At 44.5% G+C, this 24854-nt stretch overlaps 1 protein-coding gene across 2 annotated transcripts; it reads right to left on the bottom strand.

Annotated features, from left to right (window-relative positions):
• Positions 1-829: 829 nt before the first annotated feature.
• Positions 830-24807, bottom strand: LONRF3 (LON peptidase N-terminal domain and ring finger 3). Of its 2 annotated transcripts, XM_063313568.1 has the most exons (12): positions 24674-24807; positions 21456-21574; positions 19530-19652; positions 14958-15113; positions 13318-13534; positions 11821-11911; positions 9779-9893; positions 4998-5119; positions 4305-4463; positions 3174-3336; positions 2830-2979; positions 830-1869 (listed from the first exon to the last, which is right to left on the bottom strand). In XM_063313568.1, exons 2-12 carry the CDS (start codon positions 21486-21488, stop codon positions 1714-1716), a joined length of 1485 nt encoding a protein of 494 aa, XP_063169638.1. In that variant the 5' UTR covers positions 21489-21574; positions 24674-24807; the 3' UTR covers positions 830-1713. The 2 variants fall into 2 exon arrangements, with proteins under 2 accessions (XP_063169638.1, XP_063169639.1); XM_063313569.1 differs by lacking the exon at positions 14958-15113 and having other exon boundaries at positions 11821-11914.
• Between the last annotated feature and the right edge of the window lie 47 nt (positions 24808-24854).

Raw genomic sequence — 24854 nt, 5'->3', positions numbered from 1 at the left:
CTGGGTACACACACACTGCACCATAAGTCATGGTTTACAAATCATAGTAACTGGGTTCACACAACATGGTAAGCTTAAACCAGACAAACCTGGTTTAGCAATGCTGTCTGATCCCAGTCTGTGTAATTCAGTCTGCAATTTGGAGCCTTGTAGGACTATTTCAGAGAAATAAAGCAACGTCTGGAAAAACAACCAGAAGACCATCTGCCTCTCTACAGGAATCACTGCAAAACTCTGTATTTTTTAAGAAATGGAAAACAATGATTTAATGGAACATTTTAGTAAAAAGTGGTAAAATCTTAAAGCTCTTCCAGAATTCTACATGTGTACGTATGCACACAAAGACACTCATACAAACTCCCTGATAGTATAATTATATTCGTTTGAATTTTATTCTTTAAAAGATGTCCTGTTTATAAGGGCATTGTTTGTTCAAATTTCCCTTCGAATTCTCCAATAACTGGTGCCTGACTGTAAGGAGACATCATATTTACAACTTTCTGCTTGGGTTTTATTTTTTTTTTCCCAAAGGGAGGAAAAAAAGTCTCTGTGGAAGATGTATTTGGACAAATCTCCAGAAAATAAGGCTCATGTTGGTTATGTGAAGAAAAAAGGCACGGCTTCTACACGTTGAACTAAATTATCAAAGCAAGAATTCTTAGTTCATTACCACCACTGGACTGGTCAGGAACCATCATGAACTGGTATTTCTCACTTCTCCATCCCATTCTGCCTCCTAAATTTAGTATCCGCAGCCATATACTGTACACACACACACACACACACACAGACCACAATTCTAAAAGCACTTACTCAGGAATAAGCATCATTAAATGCAATGGGATTTACTTTTGAGAAAACACACATAGGCTCTTGCAGTTATTTACAACTGAAAAAAAAAGTGCAAAAAAAAAAGAAAAGGCAGAAAAATCTGTGACCAAAGTGATATAGTTATTCCTGAATCCTTTGGAAGATCTTAGCAACTCACTGATGCTGTTAGTAATTCAGACACTGGAGGAGGAGAACCAAGTTAGTCTATGGTAGCAAAATAAAAATCAGGAAGGGTCTGGTAGCACCTTCCCTGACTGGCAATTTTCATTAAAAGACACCTACTTTGGTGAACCTTGTGTCTTACAAGATGTATTAGTTGGAAAAGGTGCCACCAGATTCTTCCTGATGCGTTAATATTTTAGCTTCACATTAACTGGGCTTATTTGAATGCAACAGCTCCAAATTAAGATTAAATCAAACCATGATCTTAACCCAAAGAACGCTACGACAAACAAGTCTGCATCTGCCTTGTCCACTTCTATTGTAATATACAGACGGATGCCTACGGGAAAACGTGGGTAATTTGTTTAAAAACAGGGCAGCTGCTGAAAAAGGAACTTCAGAAAACCTAGAGGTTGGCAGAAGGGAAGATCCACAGCACTCCTCGGGACTGACTTCCAAGTAAGCCTTGCTTGGAATTGCCCTGATGTCTCACATAGAAAGTTCAGCATGGTTTCCGCTTTGCAGACCAACCAACTCAAGCCAGGACCAGCTGAAAGATTATTGCAGCTAGACAGAGGACCCTTCCATGCATGAGGTGGGAAAAGGAACTTCAGTCCTGAGAATTTAAGGCTCCCATAATATTAATTTGCCTCCCGCACAGCCAGCCAAGACGAGACAAGGCCTCCAACGCAAGGGAATTCACACGGTCCGGGGGTGTCACTACGACTGAGCGCGGGAGAGGAAGGCTAAAATGTTCCTGATGCCATTTAGGCGAGCTGTCAGGGACGTCATGGCCAGGAACGGAAGCTGAGCTCTGCTCTCCAGAGGAAGGACGGCCAATATCCACCAGCACCAGGCAGGGCCATCAGGGTTCATCTGCAACAGAAAAGGCACAGCTGCAACAACCCTACTGGTAGGCGTAACTGGAGGGAGATTCAGGATCAGTAAGAGGAGGCCCGGCTTAACGCCACGTGAAATTGGCCTGTGGAACTCCCTTGCCACTGGATATGACAGCAGCCAACTTGGGCAGCTTTAAAAGGGGTTGGATAGATTCCAAAGGCTACCAACGTCTACTCAACGTGATGGCTAGATCTTACTTCCAGGGCCTGAGGCAGGGCCTAAAGGAACATAAGCAGGGAGGTGCTAATGATAGGATCTTCTCAGAAGCCTTGGGTTGGTTACCTAACATGGGTTGAAAGCTGGTTGGACAAGGTAGACCATTTTTAGCTTTAAAACCTTCACCCTTTTAACTTGATACGCTGAAGCAGCAGTCTTTCTTGAACCCCCAAATATAAAGGCAAACATCAACACGGGGCAGACCGTCAGGTTGAAAAGGAAAGGAAAAAACGCAATAGGTCTCTTCTTAAAAAAATTAAAATGCTCTGCACTCTCACAGGTGAGGAAAAGTTGCCCTTCTATTTAATTTATTTATTAAGTAAGTATCACCAATTTATTGATGAGATAATATTTATGGCTAGAATCATCACCTGGAAAGAAAGCTGTTTATTCCAGGCTACAATTCCTAACCCTGCCCAGCGCAGAGGACATCCTGGCTACAAAAGAGGTTAAGCCCCAGATATCTGGAAGAGGTTGGCTTGGCAAAGGTAGAAATCTTCCTGGTTTAGGATAGAGGTGATGTAATGGTACGTGGGAAACACCTTGGGAGACTGGGCCAAGAGACGCAGCCAAGGGAATGGTCAGATAAGAGACAGCAGAGCCCGCAGCTGGGTAGTGGGTGGGGCAAGAGGCTCAGAAGGGACCCTCCCTAGTTTCTCAAGCTGTAAAGGAGACGGGGGGGGCGTATTCAGAGTCACGCCTCTCAATTCTTGCTTGTACCTGTGGGTCTGATTCTTTAAGAGGCATTGGACCGAAGTGATGGAGAATACGAATCCTGAGTGCAGATTTCAGAGAGCTGAACCACCTGTAGGCTTGGTCATACACAAAATCATGGAGGACCATCAATCCGGCACGGTCCTCTCCATGGACCTAATATTGGCAGAGAACACAGGAAGGTTTTAGGCTGAACCTGTAATGGAATGTGGGAGAGATCTCGGGAGACCAGGCCAAGAGGCTGCCAAGGGAATGTCAGATAAGGAGTGCACATCTGAGTGCACCTTGAAGCTGTGCTAGACAAGCAACCTCATCCCCTTTCACCTGTGTAGCCATGAGTCAACACCCACCATCTTGTCTTCGATGTACTCAATATCCGCTGTGTTGTAGCCATCACACTGGCTGTGCTGTATCACCTTAAACCGCCTCTTGCCAACGCTATCCACCACGGACCGCCCATCAGTGAAGACTTCAACGTTCCTTATCTCTAGGATACAACCGTAATCTGCAAACCTGTTTGCCAGAAGAGCCAAAGTAAAGAAACAGGATTAGTCCTGTCCTGATGACCAGGAAACACACTGAGGCGAGGACTTGGTCTCTAATATTTATTAGTAGTACATAACAAGAATCCTAACAAACTGAGAAAGCGTGGGAAAACCCAGCCATATAAACCCCAAGGGTTAAGGCGGTCCCGATCTGTGTCTCTTTGAATGGCTGAACAGTTCCTCAGTGCTACGCATGCGCTTGACAGTCTGGATGGGAGCCCCCTGCTCGCCATCCTTACTCATGACAGTCCAGGACTTCTACCTCATAGTAAGCCATCCATCTCTCTGCCTGAAGCTTAAAGTGTTGTGTAAACAAATGCAGCATGGCTAAGTTAGGTGTGAGCTGCTCAGTAATCTATGGGTATAAGATGGATGACCACGTGGGAGGAGGAGGAAGGAATGAAATAAATAAATGGGGTGGGGGTGCAGTAGGTTTTGTATTTGTATTTGGGGTTTTATTTCTGTAAACCGCCCAGGGACGCCTGCAACTGAGTCGGGTGGCCATATAAATTTCTTTAATAAATAAATAAAAGTAAGTAAAATCTCCACCTGACTTCCAATAAAGGATTATTGAGTTGTCTGTCAACATCTTAGACCAGTGTTTCTCAACCTTGGGAACTTTAAGATGTGGGGACTTCAACTCCCAGAATTCTCCAGCCAGCATGGAGAATTCTGGGAGCTGAAGTTCACATATCTTAAAATTCCCAAGGTTGAGAAACACTGTCTTAGACAAAAGGGGAATGGGGACTTTCCAGAAATGCCAACATTTTTTTTTTAGTAATTTCATTTATAATTTTCCAGGCCCTTCCCCTACTACTTTTATTTAATTGGAATGTTACACCCCTTGTTTAACAGAAATATGGATGCAATTTTCTTCTCTTTGAAGCTTAAACGTGAAACAGCATCAATTCTGATGCTCTGCACATGCTCACTCACCCTTTGATGGGATCCCCAATACACATGCCGAACTGTTTGGTGCCCGTCTCCATACATCTCCGAACCATCAATCGGTAGCAGGGCTCAAAGATGTGCAGAGGGCAGGGGACCGTGGGATAAGCCATCGTGCAGACAAATATAGGAACGTTCTTGTTCAAACTGTGGGACAAATTTTATATGAAGTGATAACTATACAGTACCATGCTTGTTTTAAAAAACCTAGTGAAGTCAGAAGAGAAAGATAACTTGTAAACAACAAAATACTCATGCATTCATAGTTCAATAAAACTCCTGTATAACTTACTATGACTAAATGTTTTTTTTAATTGCTCAGCATTGATACATTTCCTCTAGATCAGTGCTTCTTAACCTTGGCAGCTTTAAGACGAGAGGACTTCAACTCCCAGGATTCCCAAGCCAGCATGCTGGGTGGGGAATTTTGGGAGCTGAAGTCCACACATTTTAAGGCTGCCAAGGTTGAGAAACACCCTTGTAAGGGCTTCAAATATCAGAGCTTACCCCAAATAAACAACTTCCCAGCTAGACAGAGTATCAAAAGAAGGAAAAATACGAAGCACCTTTATTACCCAAACTATTTTTAACCTAGTCCCACAGTCAAAATTATGTCAACTCAAGCTGAGCTGCAAAGAATTTTCTAATGATTGAAGGACATGGAAAACTGGGGCGACCTACTTGGAAAATTCAGCCATTTCCTCCTTGTAAAGCTTTCTTCTTTCGGTGAGTTCTACCGGAAGGTACTTTGCGATTAATTCCTCTATCAGCACCGTCTTGCAATGTTTCTTCATGGCCAAGCACTGCATGAGAAAACAAGATCCTTTTCAGGAGAATTTTGATTGACACAATTCTGGGACAAGACATTTTTCCATTGCACAGTTGCGTCTCTCACTCTTTTTTTTAAATAACTGTTTTGGTCTTGTAGTTACTAGAACACTGGGAGGGATGGTGTTGGGGGGCTTGACATTAGCAGTAAGGAATGGAGATAAAAATAATTTAGTTTGCATTTAAGATTGAACAATCCCGATTTTACATACTAACGCATGAAAGGAAACATACCTTCCTTCGTCTGATATCTGTCATTGTCCGAATTTTGCAAATACATTTTTCTGCTTGGGGGAAAAATGTAGAGCTGGGGAAAGTTTGCACAAAAATACCTACACTCATGAAATTATTGCAGAAAAATGAACTGCAGGAGGGAAAAAAACTAACACAGTGTATTCAATATTGTCAACAAAAATTTAAGACTGGAGGAAATTACCCCAAAGCATTGTAACATGTGCTTCCTCCCCTGTCCCTGTTTTTCTAAAAATAATTTTTATTGATGCATTTTCAAACAAGCATTGTTGTTGTTTATTCGTTTAGTCGCTTCCGACTCTTCGTGACTTCATGGACCAGCCCACGCCAGAGCTTCCTGTCGGTCGTCAACACCCCCAGCTCCCCCAGGGACGAGTCCGTCACCTCTAGAATATCATCCATCCATCTTGCCCTTGGTCGGCCCCTCTTCCTTTTGCCTTCCACTCTCCCTAGCATCAGCATCTTCTCCAGGGTGTCCTGTCTTCTCATGATGTGGCCAAAGTATTTCAGTTTTGCCTTTAATATCATTCCCTCAAGTGAGCAGTCTGGCTTTATTTCCTGGAGGATGGACTGGTTGGATCTTCTTGCAGTCCAAGGCACTCTCGGAATTTTCCTCCAACACCACAGTTCAAAAGCATCGATCTTCCTTCGCTCAGCCTTCCTTATGGTCCAGCTCTCGCAGCCATATGTTACTACAGGGAACACCATTGCTTTAACTATGCGGGCCTTTGTTGTCAGTGTGATGTCTCTGCTCTTAACTATTTTATCGAGATTTGTCATTGCTCTTCTTCCAAGGATTAAGCGTCTTCTGATTTCCTGACTGCAGTCAGCATCTGCAGTAATCTTTGCACCCAGGAATACAAAGTCTTTCACTGCTTCTATATTTTCTCCCTCTATTTGCCAGTTATCAATCAAGCTGGTTGCCATAATCTTGGTTTTTTTGAGGTTTAGCTGCAAACCAGCTTTTGCACTTTCTTCTTTCACCTTCATCATAAGGCTCCTCAGTTCCTCTTCACTTTCAGCCATCAAAGTGGTATCATCTGCATATCTGAGATTGTTAATGTTTCTTCCAGAGATTTTAACTCCAGCCTTGGATTCCTCAAGGCCAGCTTGTCGCATGATGTGTTCTGCATACAAGTTGAATAGGTAGGGTGAGAGTATACAGCCCTGCCGTACTCCTTTCCCAATCTTAAACCAGTCTGTTGTTCCGTGGTCTGTTCTTACTGTTGCTACTTGGTCGTTATACAGATTCTTCAGGAGGCATACAAGATGACTTGGTATCCCCATACCACTAAGAACTTGCCACAATTTGTTATGGTCCACACAGTCAAAGGCTTTAGAATAGTCAATAAAACAGAAATAGATGTTTTTCTGAAACTCCCTGGCTTTTTCCATTATCCAGCGGATATTGGCAATTTGGTCTCTAGTTCCTCTGCCTTTTCTAAACCCAGCTTGTACGTCTGGCAATTCTCGCTCCATGAACTGCTGAAGTCTACCTTGCAGGATCTTGAGCATTACCTTACTGGCATGTGAAATGAGTGCCACTGTTCGATAGTTTGAACATTCTTTAGTGTTTCCCTTTTTTGGTATGGGGATATAAGTTGATTTTTTCCAGTCTGATGGCCATTCTTGTGTTTTCCAAATTTGCTGGCATATAGCATGCATTACCTTGACAGCATCATCTTGCAAGATTTTGAACAGTTCAGCTGGGATGCCGTCGTCTCCTGTTGCCTTGTTATTAGCAATGCTTCTTAAGGCCCACTCAACCTCACTCTTCAGGATGTCTGGCTCTAGCTCACCGACCACACTGTCAAAGCTATCCCCGATATTGTTATCCTTCCTATACAGGTTTTCTGTATATTCTTGCCACCTTTTCTTGATCTCTTCTTCTTCTGTTAGGTCCTTGCCATCTTTGTTTTTGATCATACCCATTTTTGCCTGGAATTTACCTCCAATGTTTCTAATTTTCTGGAAGAGGTCTCTTGTCCTTCCTATTCTATTGTCTTCTTCCACTTCCGCGCATTGCTGGTTTAAAAATAATTCCTTATCTCTTCTGGCTAACCTCTGGAATTTTGCATTTAATTGGGCATATCTCCCCCTATCACTGTTGCCTTTTGCTTTCCTTCTTTCTTGGGCTACTTCTAGTGTCTCAGCAGACAGCCATTTTGCCTTCTTGGTTTTCTCTTTCTTTGGGATGTATTTTGTTGCCGCCTCCTGAACAATGCTGCCAACTTCTGTCCAGAGTTCTTCCGGGACCCTATCTACTAAGTCCAGTCCCTTAAATCTATTCTTCACCTCCACTGCATATTCCTTAGGAATATTAGTGAGCTCATATCTAGCTGATCTGTGGGTCTTCCCTAATCTCTTGAGTCTGATCCTAAATTGTGCAAGAAGAAGTTCGTGATCTGAACTACAGTCAGCTCCAGGCCTTGTTTTTACCGACTGTACAGATGTCCGCCACCTTTGGCTGCAAAGGATGTAATCAATCTGATTTCGGTGTTGTCCATCTGGTGAAGTCCATGTATAAAGCCGTCTCTTAGGTTGTTGGAAGAGAGTGTTTGTTATGCAGAGTGAATTGTTTTGGCAAAATTCTATCAGCCTGTGTCCTGCTTCGTTTTGTTCTCCCAGGCCATACTTACCTGTAATTCGAGGTGTCATTTGACTGCCCACCTTAGCATTCCAGTCTCCTGTGATGAAAATAACATCTCTTTTAGGCGTGTTGTCCAGCAGGTGCTGCAGATCCTCATAGAACTGCTCTACTTCAGCTTCTTCAGCATTTGTGGTTGGGGCGTATATTTGGATCACTGTGATGTTAGATGGCTTGCCCTGAATTCGAATTGAGATCATTCTATCATTTTTTGGGTTGTATCCAAGCACTGCTTTAGCCACTTTACTATTAATTATGAAGGCTACTCCAGTTCTTCTGTGGTCCTCTTGTCCGCAGTAGTAGATCTGGTGGTCATTTGATGTGAAGTGGCCCATTCCAGTCCATTTCAGTTCACTGACGCCCAGAATGTCTATCTTTAATCTTGACATCTCACCAATAACCACATCCAATTTGCCCTGGCTCATAGATCTTACATTCCAGGTTCCGATGGTGTGTTGATCCTTAGAACATCGGATTCGCCGTTCACCACCAGCACCGTCGGCCGCTAGCCGTCCTTTCGGCTTTGAGCTAGCTGCGTCATCACGTCTGGGGCTAGTTGAGCTCATCCTCTGTTCCTCCCCAGTAGCATTTTGACCATCTTCCGACCTGGGGGTCTCATCTTCCGATGGTATACCGACATATCTCTGGTTGTACTGATCCATTTAGTTTTCACGGAAGAATACTGGGGTGGGTTGCCATTACCTTCCCCAGGGATCGCATTTAGTCTGACCTCTCTGTCATGACCTTCCCGTCTTGGGTGGCCCTTCACGGTTTAGCTCATGGCATCATTGAGGTGCTCAAGCTCCAGCACCACGACAAGGTAACGATCCTTTGCTGAAGTCAAACAAGCATAAATAAAATAAAAATGAACAATTCACCACAGGTGAAAAAAAAAGGAAAAAGAAAACGTAACACAACAAATAAAAACATAAAAAGGCCAAAAAAATCTGTAGGTATAAATTACAAATATATTTATAATTTATAAATACATATAACGTATAAATATATCAGAGGAAGTATAAGTTCATCTGATTTTATAAGTCTTTAAAAGGAGACACTAAACTTTCAACGTCCACCAAGCCTGTCCAAGAACTTTAACACATGCTTAATGCTTAAATGTGAAATGCTTAAAATGTGGGAAGTCATTTTCAATTCAAATTATCAAGACAGAATGAATGGGAGATGGGGGGAGGAGAGAGAGAAAAAAGTAACTGATAGCTGTGCTGGGAAGGATGTCTGCACAATACACAAAACCAGTGTGGTTGCTTAATGTGAAAATGCTGTTTCATGAAACTTCTACATCATTGTTGTGGCCTTCCCATGGCTAAGTGTGTTATTCAAGCCTGGAACTGTTGCCACTTCTCATTAGCACTCACTAGACTCTGAAGTCTTAACTACCTGTTGGTTTCAAACTTCAGCGCACGGCTACTGGAGACTGTGGATGCTCTGGATCCCGTGACTTACTTCACCACTGGAAAGACACCAACTGCGGTCAAGTTGTTGAGATGGCAGCTCATAGTCATCAACCACAGTGTTTTGTGTATTGTGCAACACATTCAAACAGCTTTTATATTTTGTTTATCATAAAGGAACCCAGCTTTCCACTGCTGGTGGGGGGAGGTAGTACTGCACACAGGAAGATGATTTGGGCTGGAAACAGCAATCCTCAGACTTCACTTGAGGCAGGCTAATTCTTATAACCCTAAACCCCACTAGCTCAGCCACGCTAATTTACCTCCAAGAGGTCCTCTTTACACAAGGGGCACTTTGAGTTATGATCCAAGCATCGTTCAAGGCATTTGAGGCAGAAAGTGTGCCCGCAGGGGGTGGTAACAGGTTCATAGAAGAGCCTGGGAGAGAAAGGGAATCGTGAAAGTCAGAACAAATCACAGCCGTTTCCATACATGCGTCTTTGACTTACAAACTATAAGGAAATTCAAACATAAAGATGCTGAAGTGCAAAGTTGACCTCATGCAAACAAGCGTTGCAATACAGGAGTTTAGCCAATCGGCCCGGTCTTCTTAAGCTAATCCACTCTCCTGGTTTTCCGGGTCTCCTCTCCACTGTCCCTCAGCATTCTACGGATTTGGGGGTCCTTCCCCTTAAATGTGCATATTTCTGTGACCCTTGTGGCTTCCGCAATCTTTCTTGTGTCTATGTGACGCCATTTGTCTTGGTAGGAATCCAGGTTTGGAGAATGGTTTCATCTGAACGGCAGATTGGCAGCACAGGGGTGCCTTACCCTGGATGGAAACCATGAATTCATAATAAAAGCCATCTCTGCTCCTAGGACCTGGATTCCAGTAATGTTGTTAGGCTAAAGGCATGGGCTACTTGGAACAGATCTCCAAGCCTAACCCTAACCGCTTCCCCTTCTAGGTACCCACCTCTGCTGTAAATAAAGCAAGATTCTAGTCCACAGATATGATTGAGGATTCCAGTTTAGCCAAGGAAAGGTCATACACATATTGATTACAGGTAGTCCTCACTTAATGACCAGTTGTTTAGTGACAGTTCGGACTCATGACAGTGCTGAAGAAACCAACTTACAACCGGTGCTCACACTTATGACCGTCGCAGCATCCCATGGTCACGTGATTGCCATTTCCAACCTTTCCGGCCAGCTTCTGGCAAGCAAAATCAATGGGGAATTGTGTGATTTAAAGACCACATGGTCGTAAAATTGGGTCGGATTCGTTTTGTGACTGCTTTGCTTAGCAACCAAAATTCCAGTCTCAATTGTGGTCATTAAGCGAGGACTACATGTACTAATGTTGCACAATCAACTCAACTCTACCTCCCCCCGTTTACTCCCCACAAGCGTACCAGCACACTAACCCACTCCACAACTGTATGTCAGGTTACTTGAACAGACACACAAGGCTTTTAGCTGTTTTGGTTCACCGACCAGCAAAAGGTAAAACTATCAGTTGATACCTTGGCTTTTCATAGTAGGCTTTTGTAACTAACATCAAAATGCCCAAAGTTAAAACAACTGCTGGATTAACCCCTTAAGCAATAATGCAGCTAGTTTGTTTTTTTCAGTGTACTACAAGTAGCCAGCATCTTAGGTTTCTAAACTGCGTTTTATGGCTTAGCGCTATCGTATCATGGTTAATACTGGAGCAGACTTAAACACAGCTGAAGCCATTGGTTAAGAAAGGGAGAACTATTACTAACGGATAGAATAGTGTAGCTGCATGTGTTAATGTGTTAATGCAGCCTTTCTTAACCTTTTGACCCTGGAGGAACCCTTGAAATATTTTCCAGGCCTCGGGGAACCTCTGCACATTCAGGCTCAAATATAAGCCAGAAGTTACAAAACTATTATATTCATTTCATGGGTAGGCCTATATCCATGCATTAACAGTGCTCTTAAACTAAAAATAAAGAATGATACTTACCTTTTAATGTGAAGTTGCCCAAATTTGAAATATTTTTTTAAATAAATCGTGATCTCCCAGGGAACCCCTAGGGACCTCTCATGGAGCCCGAGGGTTCCATGTATCCCTGGTTGAGAAACCCTGGGTTAATGCAAGCCCCACAAAGGATTTATTTATTATTTATTTATTTATCAAATTTGTCACTGCCCATCTCCTCCGACTGGTTAATTGTTGGATAAGCCATGCTTCACGGTTCACACTAGAGTTAAATCAAGACGGGTAGATTTGGTCACTCATGGCACCAAACCAGAACCTCTCTAACCACAAGTGTAGTATCTGTAAGAACTGGACTGAGCTTCTGGACCGGCCTGTCCATAGACAAACATCAGGTACCTCATGCACAGAGAACATTCCAGGTCAGCTGGATCCACACACTCAAAGACGATGCAATTTCCAGCACTGGATTCCGTCTCATCACCCTGATCTGCTAGAAAGGAGGAAGGGACAAGGAAGAGAGAGGCACCCATCATGGTCCGGTAATTAGGAACAATCTGTGACCAACGTCATTTTCCCTGAAAAACCTGAACTGCAAACGCCCAACACACGTTTTGTGCTTCAGGGCAACAGAAGTACACTTGAAAAATTAACACTGAATTCATTAAACTCAGGTTAAAGCTGAATCATAAAACCCCCTGTCAAGAATCTTGGGGGTTGTGGAAAGGGGGAGAGTGTTTTCTGGGACAAACGCAAGATCTTTCTGGGCGAAGGACACCTAGGAAAGCCAAAACTGATAATAACCAAAGTCCATACAGAAAAATATTTTTAAAAAGAGGGAGAGAAAAAAAGTAAAAAAAAAAAGAACAGCTTTAAACTTGCTTCTAGTTTTTCATACTTTATCTAGGTCCAGCAGTCAACAATCTATAAAACAAAGGGACTGTGAGCCTAAACTCACATTTACATATTTCATGGTATTTATAATCTGCCCCAAATGACTCTAGAGCAGGGTTTCTCAACCTTGGCAACTTGAAGGTGTGTGGACTTCAACTCCCAGAATTCCCCATGCTGGCTGGGGAATTCTGGGAGTTGAAGTCCACACACCTTCAAGTTGCCAAGGTTGAGAAACCCTGCTCTAGATGATGGAAAATCAAAACCCCAAATAGAAACAAAAGGAAAAACAAAACAACAGCAAGGCAGCAATAAATGCAATGGCCACCCTTGTTCATCTAGAGCCAAAGACGTGTTGGAACAATATCGCTTTTAGTTGCTTTCTAAAGTTACATAATGTGGGGTTGATTGAACCTCTAGGGCAGTGTTTCTCAACCTCAGCCACTTTAAGATGTGCGGACTCCAACTCCCAGAATTCCCCAGCCATCTGGCTAGGGAATTCTGGGAGTTGGAGTCCACACATCTGAAAGCGGCCGAGGTTGAGAAAGACTGCTATAGAGGAAGGATGCTCCACAAGGTGGGGTCTATCATCAGTGGCATCCATGGGGAGGGGTGTGTGTTGAAATCTGCAGGATGATGGCACAGGGTCAGGATTCAAACCTGCACAAAGGGGGCTGGAACACAATGCCATGCCTACCATCTTGCTGTAGCAAGGGAGAGGACCTTGATGGAAATACGCAAGATCCATTACCTGGGTGAAAGGGGCTGAAACATTTTTTAAACCCAGAACGTCCAGATAATGTTTGGAAGCGGCTCAGACCGAAACCTCCCTGATTCACATGAGTATAAGGGGAGGAGGTCCAGCACAATCAAACTTGCAAGATTCTGTTATTATAGCCAACCTCAATGAAAGTAGTTTTAGCCTTCAATGGAGTCCACTTGCTGGCCTGGTCTACCTAGTGGGGCTGGCATTGCTGATTTTGATTGCTTGTTAACACAGCTTACCCCTTTTGGCCATTTTGTGAGGCTGATCAGAATCTGCAGCAGCATCAGCACAGCACCTTTTCTTCGGGGGCCTCATTTTCTCAGGGACGGTCTCCGCTGCTGAGGAGACATCTCTGTTTTCATCCAAGCTTCCTTCGAGGCTCTGGAAGGGTTTTCCTGAGTTGCCACAGTTGGTCACGTTCTGGTCTTCACCGTGCTTTTCCTGGTCCGTGCTCACCTGCACCAGAGAGAAAGTATCATCAGGGATCTCTTCTGAGACTCCTCTGGGTGCTGTTTGTCACAGTCCTCCAGGTCCCACCAGTAGAGCCCATGATGGCCTGACTTCCTACCTGACCAAGAGTACCCAGCAAAAATAACTAAAAAGTTAGCCTCTGCAAATCTGGGCAACATGATGGAACACAGCAGGAATTCTTGGTCCACCATTCCACTCTCCTCTCCAAACCGTCCATCACCCAAGAGCTGTGTTTCTCAACCTGGGCAACTTTCAGATGTGTGGACTTCCACTCCCAGAATTCCCTAGCCAGATGGCTAGGGAATTCTGGGAGTTGGAGTCCGCACATCTGAAAGTTGCCGAGGCTGAGAAACACTGCCCAAGAGGGACAACAAATGTAGGCAATACCACCCAGGGCAGAAAGGAGATTGAACTCCTCATTTTAATGGGGTGACGGTGATACTCTTGACTATTTCCTTTTCTCTTACATGCAGTCAGAGGGTCTTTCTTTTGGGGGGGAAGCACTGCAGATTGGTGGCCATGCATGCATTTTTGTTTTGCATGCACAAGATCCAAGTTCATTCCTTGTTCTCTCCTGCTTGAATTTCAGAGAACTACAGCGAGGAGTGCTGGGAACTGTAACTCACAAACAATTGGAGGCTTCAAGGTTCCCCATCCTCAGCCAGCCCTAAGTGAACTGGAAATAATCTTCCTTAGTTTGCTGCGCTTTTCTTATTTCCTGGGGGTGACACAGGCTGAGTTTACATGAGGACACTGAACCACAAACTAGCCCACTGCTTTTCAGTGTCAGACCAACCCAGCCTGTACAGTCAGTTTATGGTTTTCTGCCCCATGTGAATCCAAACCACTGAATAAATGTTTGAATAAATGGCAATTAAGTTAACTACAGGTAATCCTCACTTAACAACCATTTGTTTAGTGAAGGTTCGGACTTATGACAGCGCTGGAAAAAAACAACTTACAACCAGTCCTCACATTTACATGGTCATGTGATCATGATTTGGGTGCTTGGCAACTGGTTCACATTTATGACCAACGCAGTGTCCCATGGTCACATGATCACCATTTTCGATCTTCCTGGCTGGCTTCTGGCCAGCAAAATCAATGGGGAACTGCATGATTCACTTAATGACCACTGCAAAAAAGGTCGTAAAATTGGGTCGGACTCACTTGATGACCGCTTTACTTAGCAACCAAAATGCCAGTCCCAATTGTGGTCATTAAGCAAGGACTACCTGTATGGATTCACACCAACCAATCCCTGACACATCCCTGCTAGCTAGAACCCCACTTGTGAATGCCTCATATGTGATGGATTGCTGAACTCAAGTCCCAGGTCTGAACCAGCCCACTTCCTCCCTCCATCTCTTCTAGGTAAATGCACACAGATCCACAAATGAAGGATTACCTTCAGCAAACTTGGCAGGCTATAGCTGATTCCTCCAGATCTCACTGAACTTAAAAGGCTTCCTTTTAATCTAGAATGGCTGGACAACAGTGGTAGGATTTCAGACCAGTTTTCCTGAGTGTTTCCCAGGATCCGCGAAAACAAATTAAGTAGAAGCTGTGATATAAAGCAGATACGCACACACTTCACTACTTAATTCAGAGATGGAGGGCCTGTTTTTCTCTCTGTCTCTCTCTCACACACGTCCCTTCCCATTTAATTCCTAACACCTCATGTTTAAAATCATTTGAAGCAAGGGATGGGATGGGAGAAAAGACTCCGCTTAGGACTCTGCACACGCAGGCACTTCAAACAGGCACAACGGAGCGAGACGGATCAGCAGGAGGATTTAGACCTGGGATTATTTTATTCATTCCTTATTGCAAATTCTAGGTTGCCCGTTGATCCAAATTCTCCAGGCAGCTTTTATCAAAATCTAAAATATAACCTTCCAGTGATACATGCAAAACAATGTCATTAGAAAGGCAGATGGACACATATAAAAATCAACTGAAAACAGAAACACAATCAGGACAACAAAACCACCAGAGGATAACTAACTTTTTAAACATTTTCAATAGGCCAGAATCTTGCAACTTCTGAGTAGCCTTTGGAAACCTTTCAACATCCATATAAAGATCCCAAAGATCTTGAAATATTTTTTTTTTAGTAGTCTTCAGACTGGATGCCAAGACACATGCAGATGAGTCTCTTTGGGGGAAAGTACCCCACTTTAAATCTCACAGCTGGGTTTCTCAACCAGGGTTGCGTGGCAGCCTTGGGTTCCACGAGAGGTCACTAGGGGCTCCCTGGGAGATCACGATTTATTTAAAAAATTATTTCAAATTCGGGCAACTTCACATTAAAGAGGTATGTTTTATTCTTTATTTTTGGTTTAAGAACACCTCTGATGCATATAGACAGGCCTACACATGAAACAAATACAGTGATTTTGTGAGTTCTGGCCTATATTTGAGCTTGAATGTGCAGGAGTTCTCTCCTCAAGGCCTGAAACATATTTCAAGGGTTCCTCCAGGTTCAAAAAGTTGAGAAAGGCTGCAGTAGAGGATGCAGGTGGAAAAGCATTTCCTAGGAAAATTTAAGAATACTGATAGGCCAGCCTTCCAGAATACTCAGCACCCCTGATTTATTGGACACAACTCCTGTAATTTGATATAGATGCTACAGTATTTCCTAACACATTTCCCGGTCAATAGAGAGCCTCTTGCATCATAAAACATGTGCTCCGTATCTTGGTTTTAATCTGATCGGATGCTGAACCTATTAAAATACAATGTATTTCCATCCTACTCTTCTTCAAGAGATACAGGGCAGTGTTCACGGGGCCCGCCTGCTTTGATCTCACAGCATCCTGCAACGTCGATTGAGCTAAGCAACAGCTTGTGACTGACTCAATGCCAGGCGTTGGTTTTCAAGGTCAGAGCAGGGCCTCCAAACCAGATGTTTTCTTGGCCAACGGATATGCCAAACCAGCCCCAAATTTAATCCTCTGGCACAAAGCATGATTGTATGCTTTGGCATTCCAAAATGTCACAGCCTGACAGTCAGAGGTAACTGACGATTACAAAGGTATGAAAATCATAGGTTAACTGTATCGTGCTTTTATGAAGTATAAATTGCAAGCTTCTTTATAACACAAGAGGTTGGACCTCTTGACCTCAGAAAACAGAGCTCCTAAAGTGATTTTTGCCAGTCCAGCAAATCGTCATTACAAAATAAACTTTTGGGGGGAAGAGGAAGAATAAACCCAAAGAGGTTGGCATCACAACTGCTTGGCACAATATCCCAGGTTTGGGTTTGGCCTCCCAAAAAGGGTCTGGAAAGCACATAGACAGGAGGAGGTCTCTGCCTGCAAAACATGGAGGCACTCAGCAGTTGAAAACAGCTTCCTAATTCCTTTGGTTTTTAACTTGATTTCCAACTCTCATCCTTTGTCTCAGGGCTAAACAGCAAAAGCCTAATTCTGCAGCGTTGCATCCCATCAGTCCAAGGAGACAGCCTACTGGTTTTCTCCACATTGCTGCAGAGTTGTGGCTTCACACACAGCACATGAGCAGCAAAATCACCAGGCCATGTAATTCTCTCGTGTTGGCCAACACCACCCTTCTTCTTCCTTCTGCACCTCAAAATGACCTTTAGTCTCAGTGGAGTCTCTTTACAAGACCTGGGGATTATCGCTGGGAAGAGGTCACGATGGAAGGCCTTTGCCCATCGAGAGTCGGGGCTAACTTGTTGGCATCTAATACCGAGCAAAGGGTGACACACCTGAAATATGGGCTCTGCTGGTTGACCCTCATGATTCAAGGCACCAACCCAAAGAGCTGTTAACACTCCCCCCACCAGGCAGCTGAGCTCTGCAAATCTCCCTTGCTTTCAGCAAAAGAATTCCTTATGCAATTCAACTTTCTGAGGATTATTTCACAACACTTTAAACCACCACCACCGCCGCCTCCTCCTGACAGAGGGTTCTGCCACCCACCCCAAAGTGAAATTGCTTACAGTGCCCTTTGCTCATACAGTTAGTCCTTGCTGAACAACTATTTGTTTATGATGGCTTGGACTTAAAACGGTGCTGAAAAAACTGACTTACGGCCGGTCCTCGCACTTAGAATTGTCACAGTGTCCCTGCAGTCACATGATCACGATTTGGGTGCTTGGCAACCAGTTCACATTTACGACAGTCACAGCATCCTGCAGTCACTTGATTGCCTTTTTCAATCTTCCCAGTCAGCTTCCGGCAAGCAAAGTCAATGGGAAACTGTGTGATTCGCTTAATGACCGCCACAAAGGAGGTCATAAAATCAGGTCAGATTTGCTTAATGACTGCTTCATTTAACAACCAAAATTCCAGTACCAATTGTTGTTAAGTGAGGACTACCTGTATGGCTCACAAGCAGCAAAGGGGCACAATAACCCTGGGACTTTGGTTCCCAATCTTGCACCGGGGAAAAGTAGGGAGTCTTCGATGACAAGGCTGACTCATCTTTTCTCACTCCTGCTCTACAGCTTTTTCCAGTCGGAGGGCTGGATTTCAACCTCCACGGTTCCCAGTCTGCAAATTTCCTCCAGGAATGCATCCTGAACTGCAACTTTTGAAATCACATCTGTTCGTGGCATCTTGCTTGTTGGTGGGCATTACTAGCAAGATGCACCAACGCAGATACAATATGAGGATGGCACCGGGCATCAGGTGGGGAAATAGAAGATAGCCCATACATGGGGAAAGAAAAGGAGCTGTTTATTGGCAGTGCCTGTGAGTTTTTCTTTCTTGCACAATCCAGAAAAAGAAATTACTTTTATAACCAAGCACCAAGCCGCTCGAGCGACTAACAGAACAAAGGATGAGGCAGTTTGGGGATGCCACAGGATCCTCTCAGAGAAGCCGACTTTTCTCTACCTCAACGTCAATCAGGCCGAAATCTTGCAAAACTGGATTTTCCAAGCTGGAACTAGGTCAGAATAACAGTGATTTTAAAAAGGGCACCTCCGTGTGCGCATTTGACAGCAGCAGTCCTCTTTTCCCTGATCTCTTTCAACCGCTTTTAAAGATTACATAACACTTCAAATTTCAAGACGTTACCCAGGCGGCTTGTTTAAAGAGGATAAACCAATTTCTAAGTCATAAATCATGGGGTTCTCGTTTTCTGACGCTGTTCAGAGAGAACAAAAGTATTTATGCTGCACGGAGTGCTAAACGACGGACAGAGAGAGCCCGGTCACTCCCACTGCTCACAACCTCAGCAGAGCAACTCACATTACTACACAACGTGGCCCCGTCTCCGCAAACAGAGTTGAAATGCGTGTCTTGCACAGCCAAGCAAGGGCACATGTATGCAAAATGGGGGGGGGGGGACAGCCACGGAAGGAGCATCATCACTACGGCGAGGATTTCTATGACCTAAAAACGTTAGAAACTTGAAGGTATTTATGACCTTAAAACCGTTTAAATATGACCAATTAAACAAAAAGCACGACTTTTAAAGCGAAAATACGACTTTGCAATTTTTCAGAAATTAGCAGCCAATTTTTGAACATCTGTGCTTTTACACACACACAAACACACACACACAAATTAAAAGGTTTATTCTTCACTTCCAGTGCAGAAGTGCTAGTATTGAAGGAATCAAATGAACATTTTGAGAGCAAAATGGTCCCCCCAGATTGGTTTTCATTAACAGAAATGCACTGGATGACCACGTGCATCCTGAGGTTATCAAACTCAAAACTCCCTCTGATGTCCCAGTATGTTCTTGTGGAGAAACCCCGGTCGACATCACCCTTATATATGCCGCCCTGCTCTCATTAGGCAGGACCTTTTATATAACAGCTCCCAGTCCCAAAGACGTAATATAACAGATATGCAGGAGGTATAAAGCGGGTGCCAATCAGTCCCTCCCCCCCAAAGTCCAGTGTAACTACTTTCATAAACTGGTAAAGCGTTTCCTACATTTAAAAAAAAAAAAGGGAGATAATGCTAGGTTGCACGTTAGCTAAAACAATATTCCAGCTTACCCTTTGAGCTTCAGCTTTCACCTTCTGGTTCTCATCTTCCAGAACGAGGCAGAACAAAAACTCATGAAAAGCTTCTTCCGTCTTCCCCAGGCTGGCGAGGGCTTGGCCCTTTCGCAAGTGGCCCTGGCAAGGGGAACAAAGGAGCATCACCACCTGTGGCATCAGACTGTGAAAGCAATACTAGTATCACTGGGGATGAGATTCATTTAAACGAGCTGTTTCGCTATCTTCTATTGCTTGGCCTCGGCGTATCTTTATTCCTTGTTCTTTCAGTGCATTGTTTCTAACCCCCAGGCCCTTGAGACAGCAGAAGCAAAATAAGATGGGAAGCAATGAAATCTTTTTTTTTTTAAAGACTAAATTCACTCAAAGCATCCGGCTGAAAAGGCTGCTGACCTCTGCTGCAGCTCTCATGCAAGCCGTTCACACTGATAGAGCCCACCGGGCACCCAAAGCATTTTGCGCTCATCAAGGCTTGCAGTAAAGATGGGCTGACAAGCCACTTATTGCTTATTTGATGCGTTTATTCACCAATTTATAAACCACTTCAATCAAGGCTACTCTAAGAAGTGTGTGGGAGCTGCAGCCCACACAGCAATAACCTACACTAACAGAAATGCAATATATAACGACAATAAATATTGCAATGAGATGATACTCCTGGAACAGGAGCTTTACAGCACTCAAGTCCCAAAGACCTTCTGGAACAGGAAAGTTTTTAGGAGCTTCCAGAACTCCAGAAAAGCAAGAGCTATCCTTGTCCTGGGAGGGCCAAGCTGTTCTAGAGGAGGGGAGCACCATACCGAAACCCCCTTTCAGATCCTCTGGCTTATCACACCACTTGATACATAGGGACTTTCAGCAGATGTTCTCTTTGACCTTGGTTTGGGTGGGAAAATCTGTTCGGCAGCCTTTCTCAACTTTCTGACCCTGGAGGAACCCTTGAAATATTTCTCAGGTCTCGGGGAATCCCAGCACATTCAGGCTCAAATATAGGCCAGAAGTTACAAAATTATTATATTTGTTTCATGGGTAGGCCTGTAGATATGCCTTAACAGAACAAACAAACAAATCTTTATGACGGTCAAAGACCAGCATAATGCATTAACAGTGTTCTTCAACAAGAATGAAACTTACCTCTTTAATGTGAAGTGGCCCAAATTTGAAATAATTTTTTAAATAAATCGTGATCTCCCAGGGAACCCCTAGTGACCTCTATTGGAACCCTAGGGTGCCACAGAACCCTGGTTGAGAAACCTGCTATACGGGATAGGTGGTCTCAAAGAGGCCCAGGTCCTGAGCCATACAAAGTTTTGGAGGTGATTACCAGCCCCCTCAACTGTCCTTGCAAAGGTGTCGATGGCCAGTGCTGCTCTCACAAAAATGGCATTGCGTTGAAAACCTGGGGCTTATGCAAGACCAAGCAGGGTGATAGCAAAGGAACATCAATGGCTCGCCCTGTCATTGAACCCGTCTAGCTCATCTTTGGCAAACAAGAATCCCTGAAGACATTTTCGGTTAAATTTGAGACTGCTTTTTCTAATGATGAAAACATTCCGACTGAGATATAATCCTATTGACAAACAAGACAAATAAGTCACCCCCAGCTATTTTTTTTCTCTACATAAACTGATTTTTCAGTCTCCTGCTTTGCTAGACAGGATGAACACAGAAGTGCACCCACGTATGTTACTCCTGTCTAGCAAAATCAGGAGACTGAAAAAAAAAAGTTTGGGATTCTTTATCCCCTATTTGTGAAATAGTTAAACTCACCACCAGAAGCCAAGTTTTCTTTATTCTCATTGTTTTTTTCCAGTGGTGAGAGTTTAACCATCTACCAACTTTTGACACATCCTAGCATTTCATTTAAGGAACTGGCAATCGACAGAGGGCAATATGGGAGAGCTATTTAGAATTTAAACTCACCTTCACCCAGTAAGGCTGGAGCTGGCAGGCCATCTCTGCATCTTGCAATGCCTCCTCGCAGCATTTTAAAGTAGAATTGACCTGGGACCGGTTGCAATATAGCAAATGATCAGAAGGAGCTGTAAATAATGGGAACATTGACTTAACATGTTAATAACCCCACTGTGCTTGTTCACTCTCGTTCAGAGCTGCTTCTATGTTTGTGCTTCCGGAGTATATTCATTTAACCATTAAAATTAAAAGTTTAAAATGAGCTGGAGTCCCTGCTTGCTTTCCACTCCACCCTGTGTTTCTCTTAGGGACTGCTGTTTCCAGCCATCATGACTCTCTTATATAAGCTCTTTGAGGGTTGCATAAATGTGTGAAATGCCAAAGTGAAACAGCACCATAACAATCCCAGAAGCCAGAAGGAAGGGGGCGGGGGGGAGAGACAGACAGAAAAGGGAAGCAATATTTTGCAATTGTGCACAGGAGTCGGGGGTGGAAAAACGTTGTAAAACCCGTGCCTACCTAGGCTCAAAAGAAGTTCCACTCATTAAAAGCGCCTAGGAAGATACCCTCCAAATATTCGGTCACTTTCACGGTGCTGCAAAAATTCAGGTTGGTTTGGCTGGAAAGTGCCCGTTTTTACAGCAGATTTCCTCAACCAGACACCCACCCACCCCCGAAACAGTGAAGTTTGATTTTTCTGGCTACAACCAAAACCCAGCTCAGCTGGAGGGTTCTCGCCGAGGTTGGAAGCCAGGGCAGAGCAGTTCCCTTTAGACCGTTTCCGCGAGGGTAGCCATTTTAGATTGCTGCAGCAAAGCTGCGTTGATGGTGGGATGCTTAAACTGGAAAGGTCTGGCCACAGCAACAAATCTCACGATGGGCAGTTTGTTTTTAAAACCCACGTTGAGACCAAAAAGCCAATTGGTCCTGCGGTTTCCATCGCAGAACAATTCCTGTCTTAAAAAGGTTGACTAAAGGACAGCGCATTTGACAGTTTCACTCACTCTCTTAAGGTACCACGAGACTTGTCCCTGCGTTTTTCCTGCAAGAGGATGACCCACTAGCTGTACTTCGGAAACGTATTAAGTAGTTTGCTAACTAAAGTCCACGGGACACCTCTGAGATTCGGCAACACAACTAAAGACTTAACGTTCCCCAAAGCCTGTGATTCTTTAGGAAGAACTTCTCAAGCACTTGGAGGAAAAAATAGCAGCGAATGCCTCTATCTGGCACCACCCAACTTAAAAACCCTCGTTTTACCCATCCATTAATCGATAAGAAACCCAGACCGCAAGCTAATTGCAAGAACAGCTGGGTCAGGTCAGCACATTTGAGAATTCCTTTGCAAATTCATACCAGGAAAGGCTCCATCGCACCAGCCAGAGACCTGGGGGTGAGTCAGCAGTAGCTCGAGCGGGCAGAGCAGGGTGACCTGCTGTCGGATGGTCTAGGTTTCGAGGCCTTCTCTTCCCCCCCATCCTAGTTACACAACTGTTCCTTAGGAAGGGGAGAGGACATCGGTCCAAGCTAGCTAGCTTATGCAACCGACTGCTCCCCTGACCTATTTTCAGTTCTGACTGAACAGAGCAGGCTATCATCCAACTCTGAAAAGAATAAACCCATTTCGCAGATGGGGGACGTCCGCAACATCCCTCCTCGTGCCGGTGCCTATGCTAGCAACTGGTGCATTAATTGCTCCTGCCTTATCCTAGTTGGAATCTCAGCTTACCAGAATGTCCAACTGAAGAGAAGGTCGTTCAGTTTGAACGCGGCATCCCTGATATTTATTTATTACTGGCATTTCTCTGCTGCTCTATTCCAAAGGTCAGTGCAGGCCTGAGAAACAAGCTATAAGGCTTCCCTACAAAGTCCAGGCACAGCAATCCCATCCAAAGGTCACAAAAGCATCTTCCCCCCACCGTTGGGGGCGGGCACAGAATTGTCTGCCTTCAGATATCTGAATTGGGCTGTGATCCAGCGGCTGTTTTTCTAGGCACTGATGAAAGCTTTGGATGGTACGTTCTGCATTTGTCAGATCTTAGCACCCAACAACATCCTTCTGGGTATTATCTCGCTGTCTCGGGTGCGAGGCGGAAGTATGAATTGTACAAGGAAGATACAAGACAGGAGAAGTTTGAGGGATGCTTGTTAATGTCAATCAATAACCAAAGATCAAAGCTGTGTAAATAGGAGGAAGCATCTGGGGAAGTGGATCACTGGAAGGACCAAGTAAGACCTGTTTGTATGTCCACGCTGGCTTGACCATCAAGGCTTGACAGCTAATCAAACCTCTGAGAAGATAATGCTGGTTTGTTGGCCTGTTTTCTTGATGACAGACAACACTGCAATCCTTACTTACATAACAAATAACTTCAGGCTTGACACTTGCTATGAGCAGCGTACAGTATCAGCTTAGGAGAAAACTTCTGCAGGAGTTAATACGTTTACACATGTACCGAGCTACCCACTAGTGTTCAGCCAAGCCTGTTGTGTGAACCCAGCTTATCTGCGTTACTTAGGGTTCCTGTGTCCTGCAAACTCGGAATGTGTCAGTTCGACTCCGAAATAAAAAAAGGGGGTGGGATTTGAGTAAATGGACAATTGTATGGAAGGTTGCCAACTCTTAACTGGCCCCTACTCCAGGGCTGCTCAGAAACTAGGCAGGCTTGCCCCCAGATGAAGGGTCAGAGTGGTGCCAGTCAAAAGGCACAGTGCATTTTCCATCAGTTCTTTCTTAATGTCCTTGTGCCCGATTCAAATGCAGATAGAAGTTGAGAAGCGCTACAATCAGGAAACACTGTTGCTCTGAAAATTTCATAGAAGAAGGCAGGGTGATTCCCTGATTAAAAAACCCCAAACAGCTCAAGGCTGCATCGGTTGCTCCAGGAAGCTCCTTCACTTGTTGAATTTCTGCATGCCAGGCAAGGGTAGGAAACCCGGGACATTTTTAAAAATCGCAGCAGCCCCACCTCTCCGTAGCTCGAGGAGACTAAGCAAACCTGCCCGGGGGGGGGGGGAAGTAGCCCAATTAAACAATCGGGGGCCAGCTGACACGTGTATATTAATGGCCCCCATCAACCCCCCAGCGCATATTCGACTCGTTCCAAACGGCCTCTTTCTCCCCAGTCCAAGCAAACGCCGACCGGCCGCTGCAAGGCGTCTCGAGGGCGACTCGCGTAACGTGCGAACAGCCCGGACCCCGCCCGCCCCGCGGAAAGGAAAGTCACCTAAGCGGACGGCTTCGTTGTACTTCTGCAGCGCCGCGTCCAGCTTCTTCTCCTTGTACAAGAGGTTCCCTTCGTGGCGGAGCCGCGATGCCTTCACCTGCCCGGGGAAGCCCTTGGCCAGCAGGTGGCTGAGGATGACGTTGACGCGGAGCCGGGGCTGCGCGGCCCCGGCGCCCGGGCA

Source organism: Candoia aspera, chromosome 12, assembly GCF_035149785.1.
Source record: "Candoia aspera isolate rCanAsp1 chromosome 12, rCanAsp1.hap2, whole genome shotgun sequence".
NCBI classification, from domain to species: domain Eukaryota; kingdom Metazoa; phylum Chordata; class Lepidosauria; order Squamata; family Boidae; genus Candoia; species Candoia aspera.
Note: the sequence above shows the minus strand (reverse complement) of the source record. Positions and strands in the feature narration are given on the sequence as shown.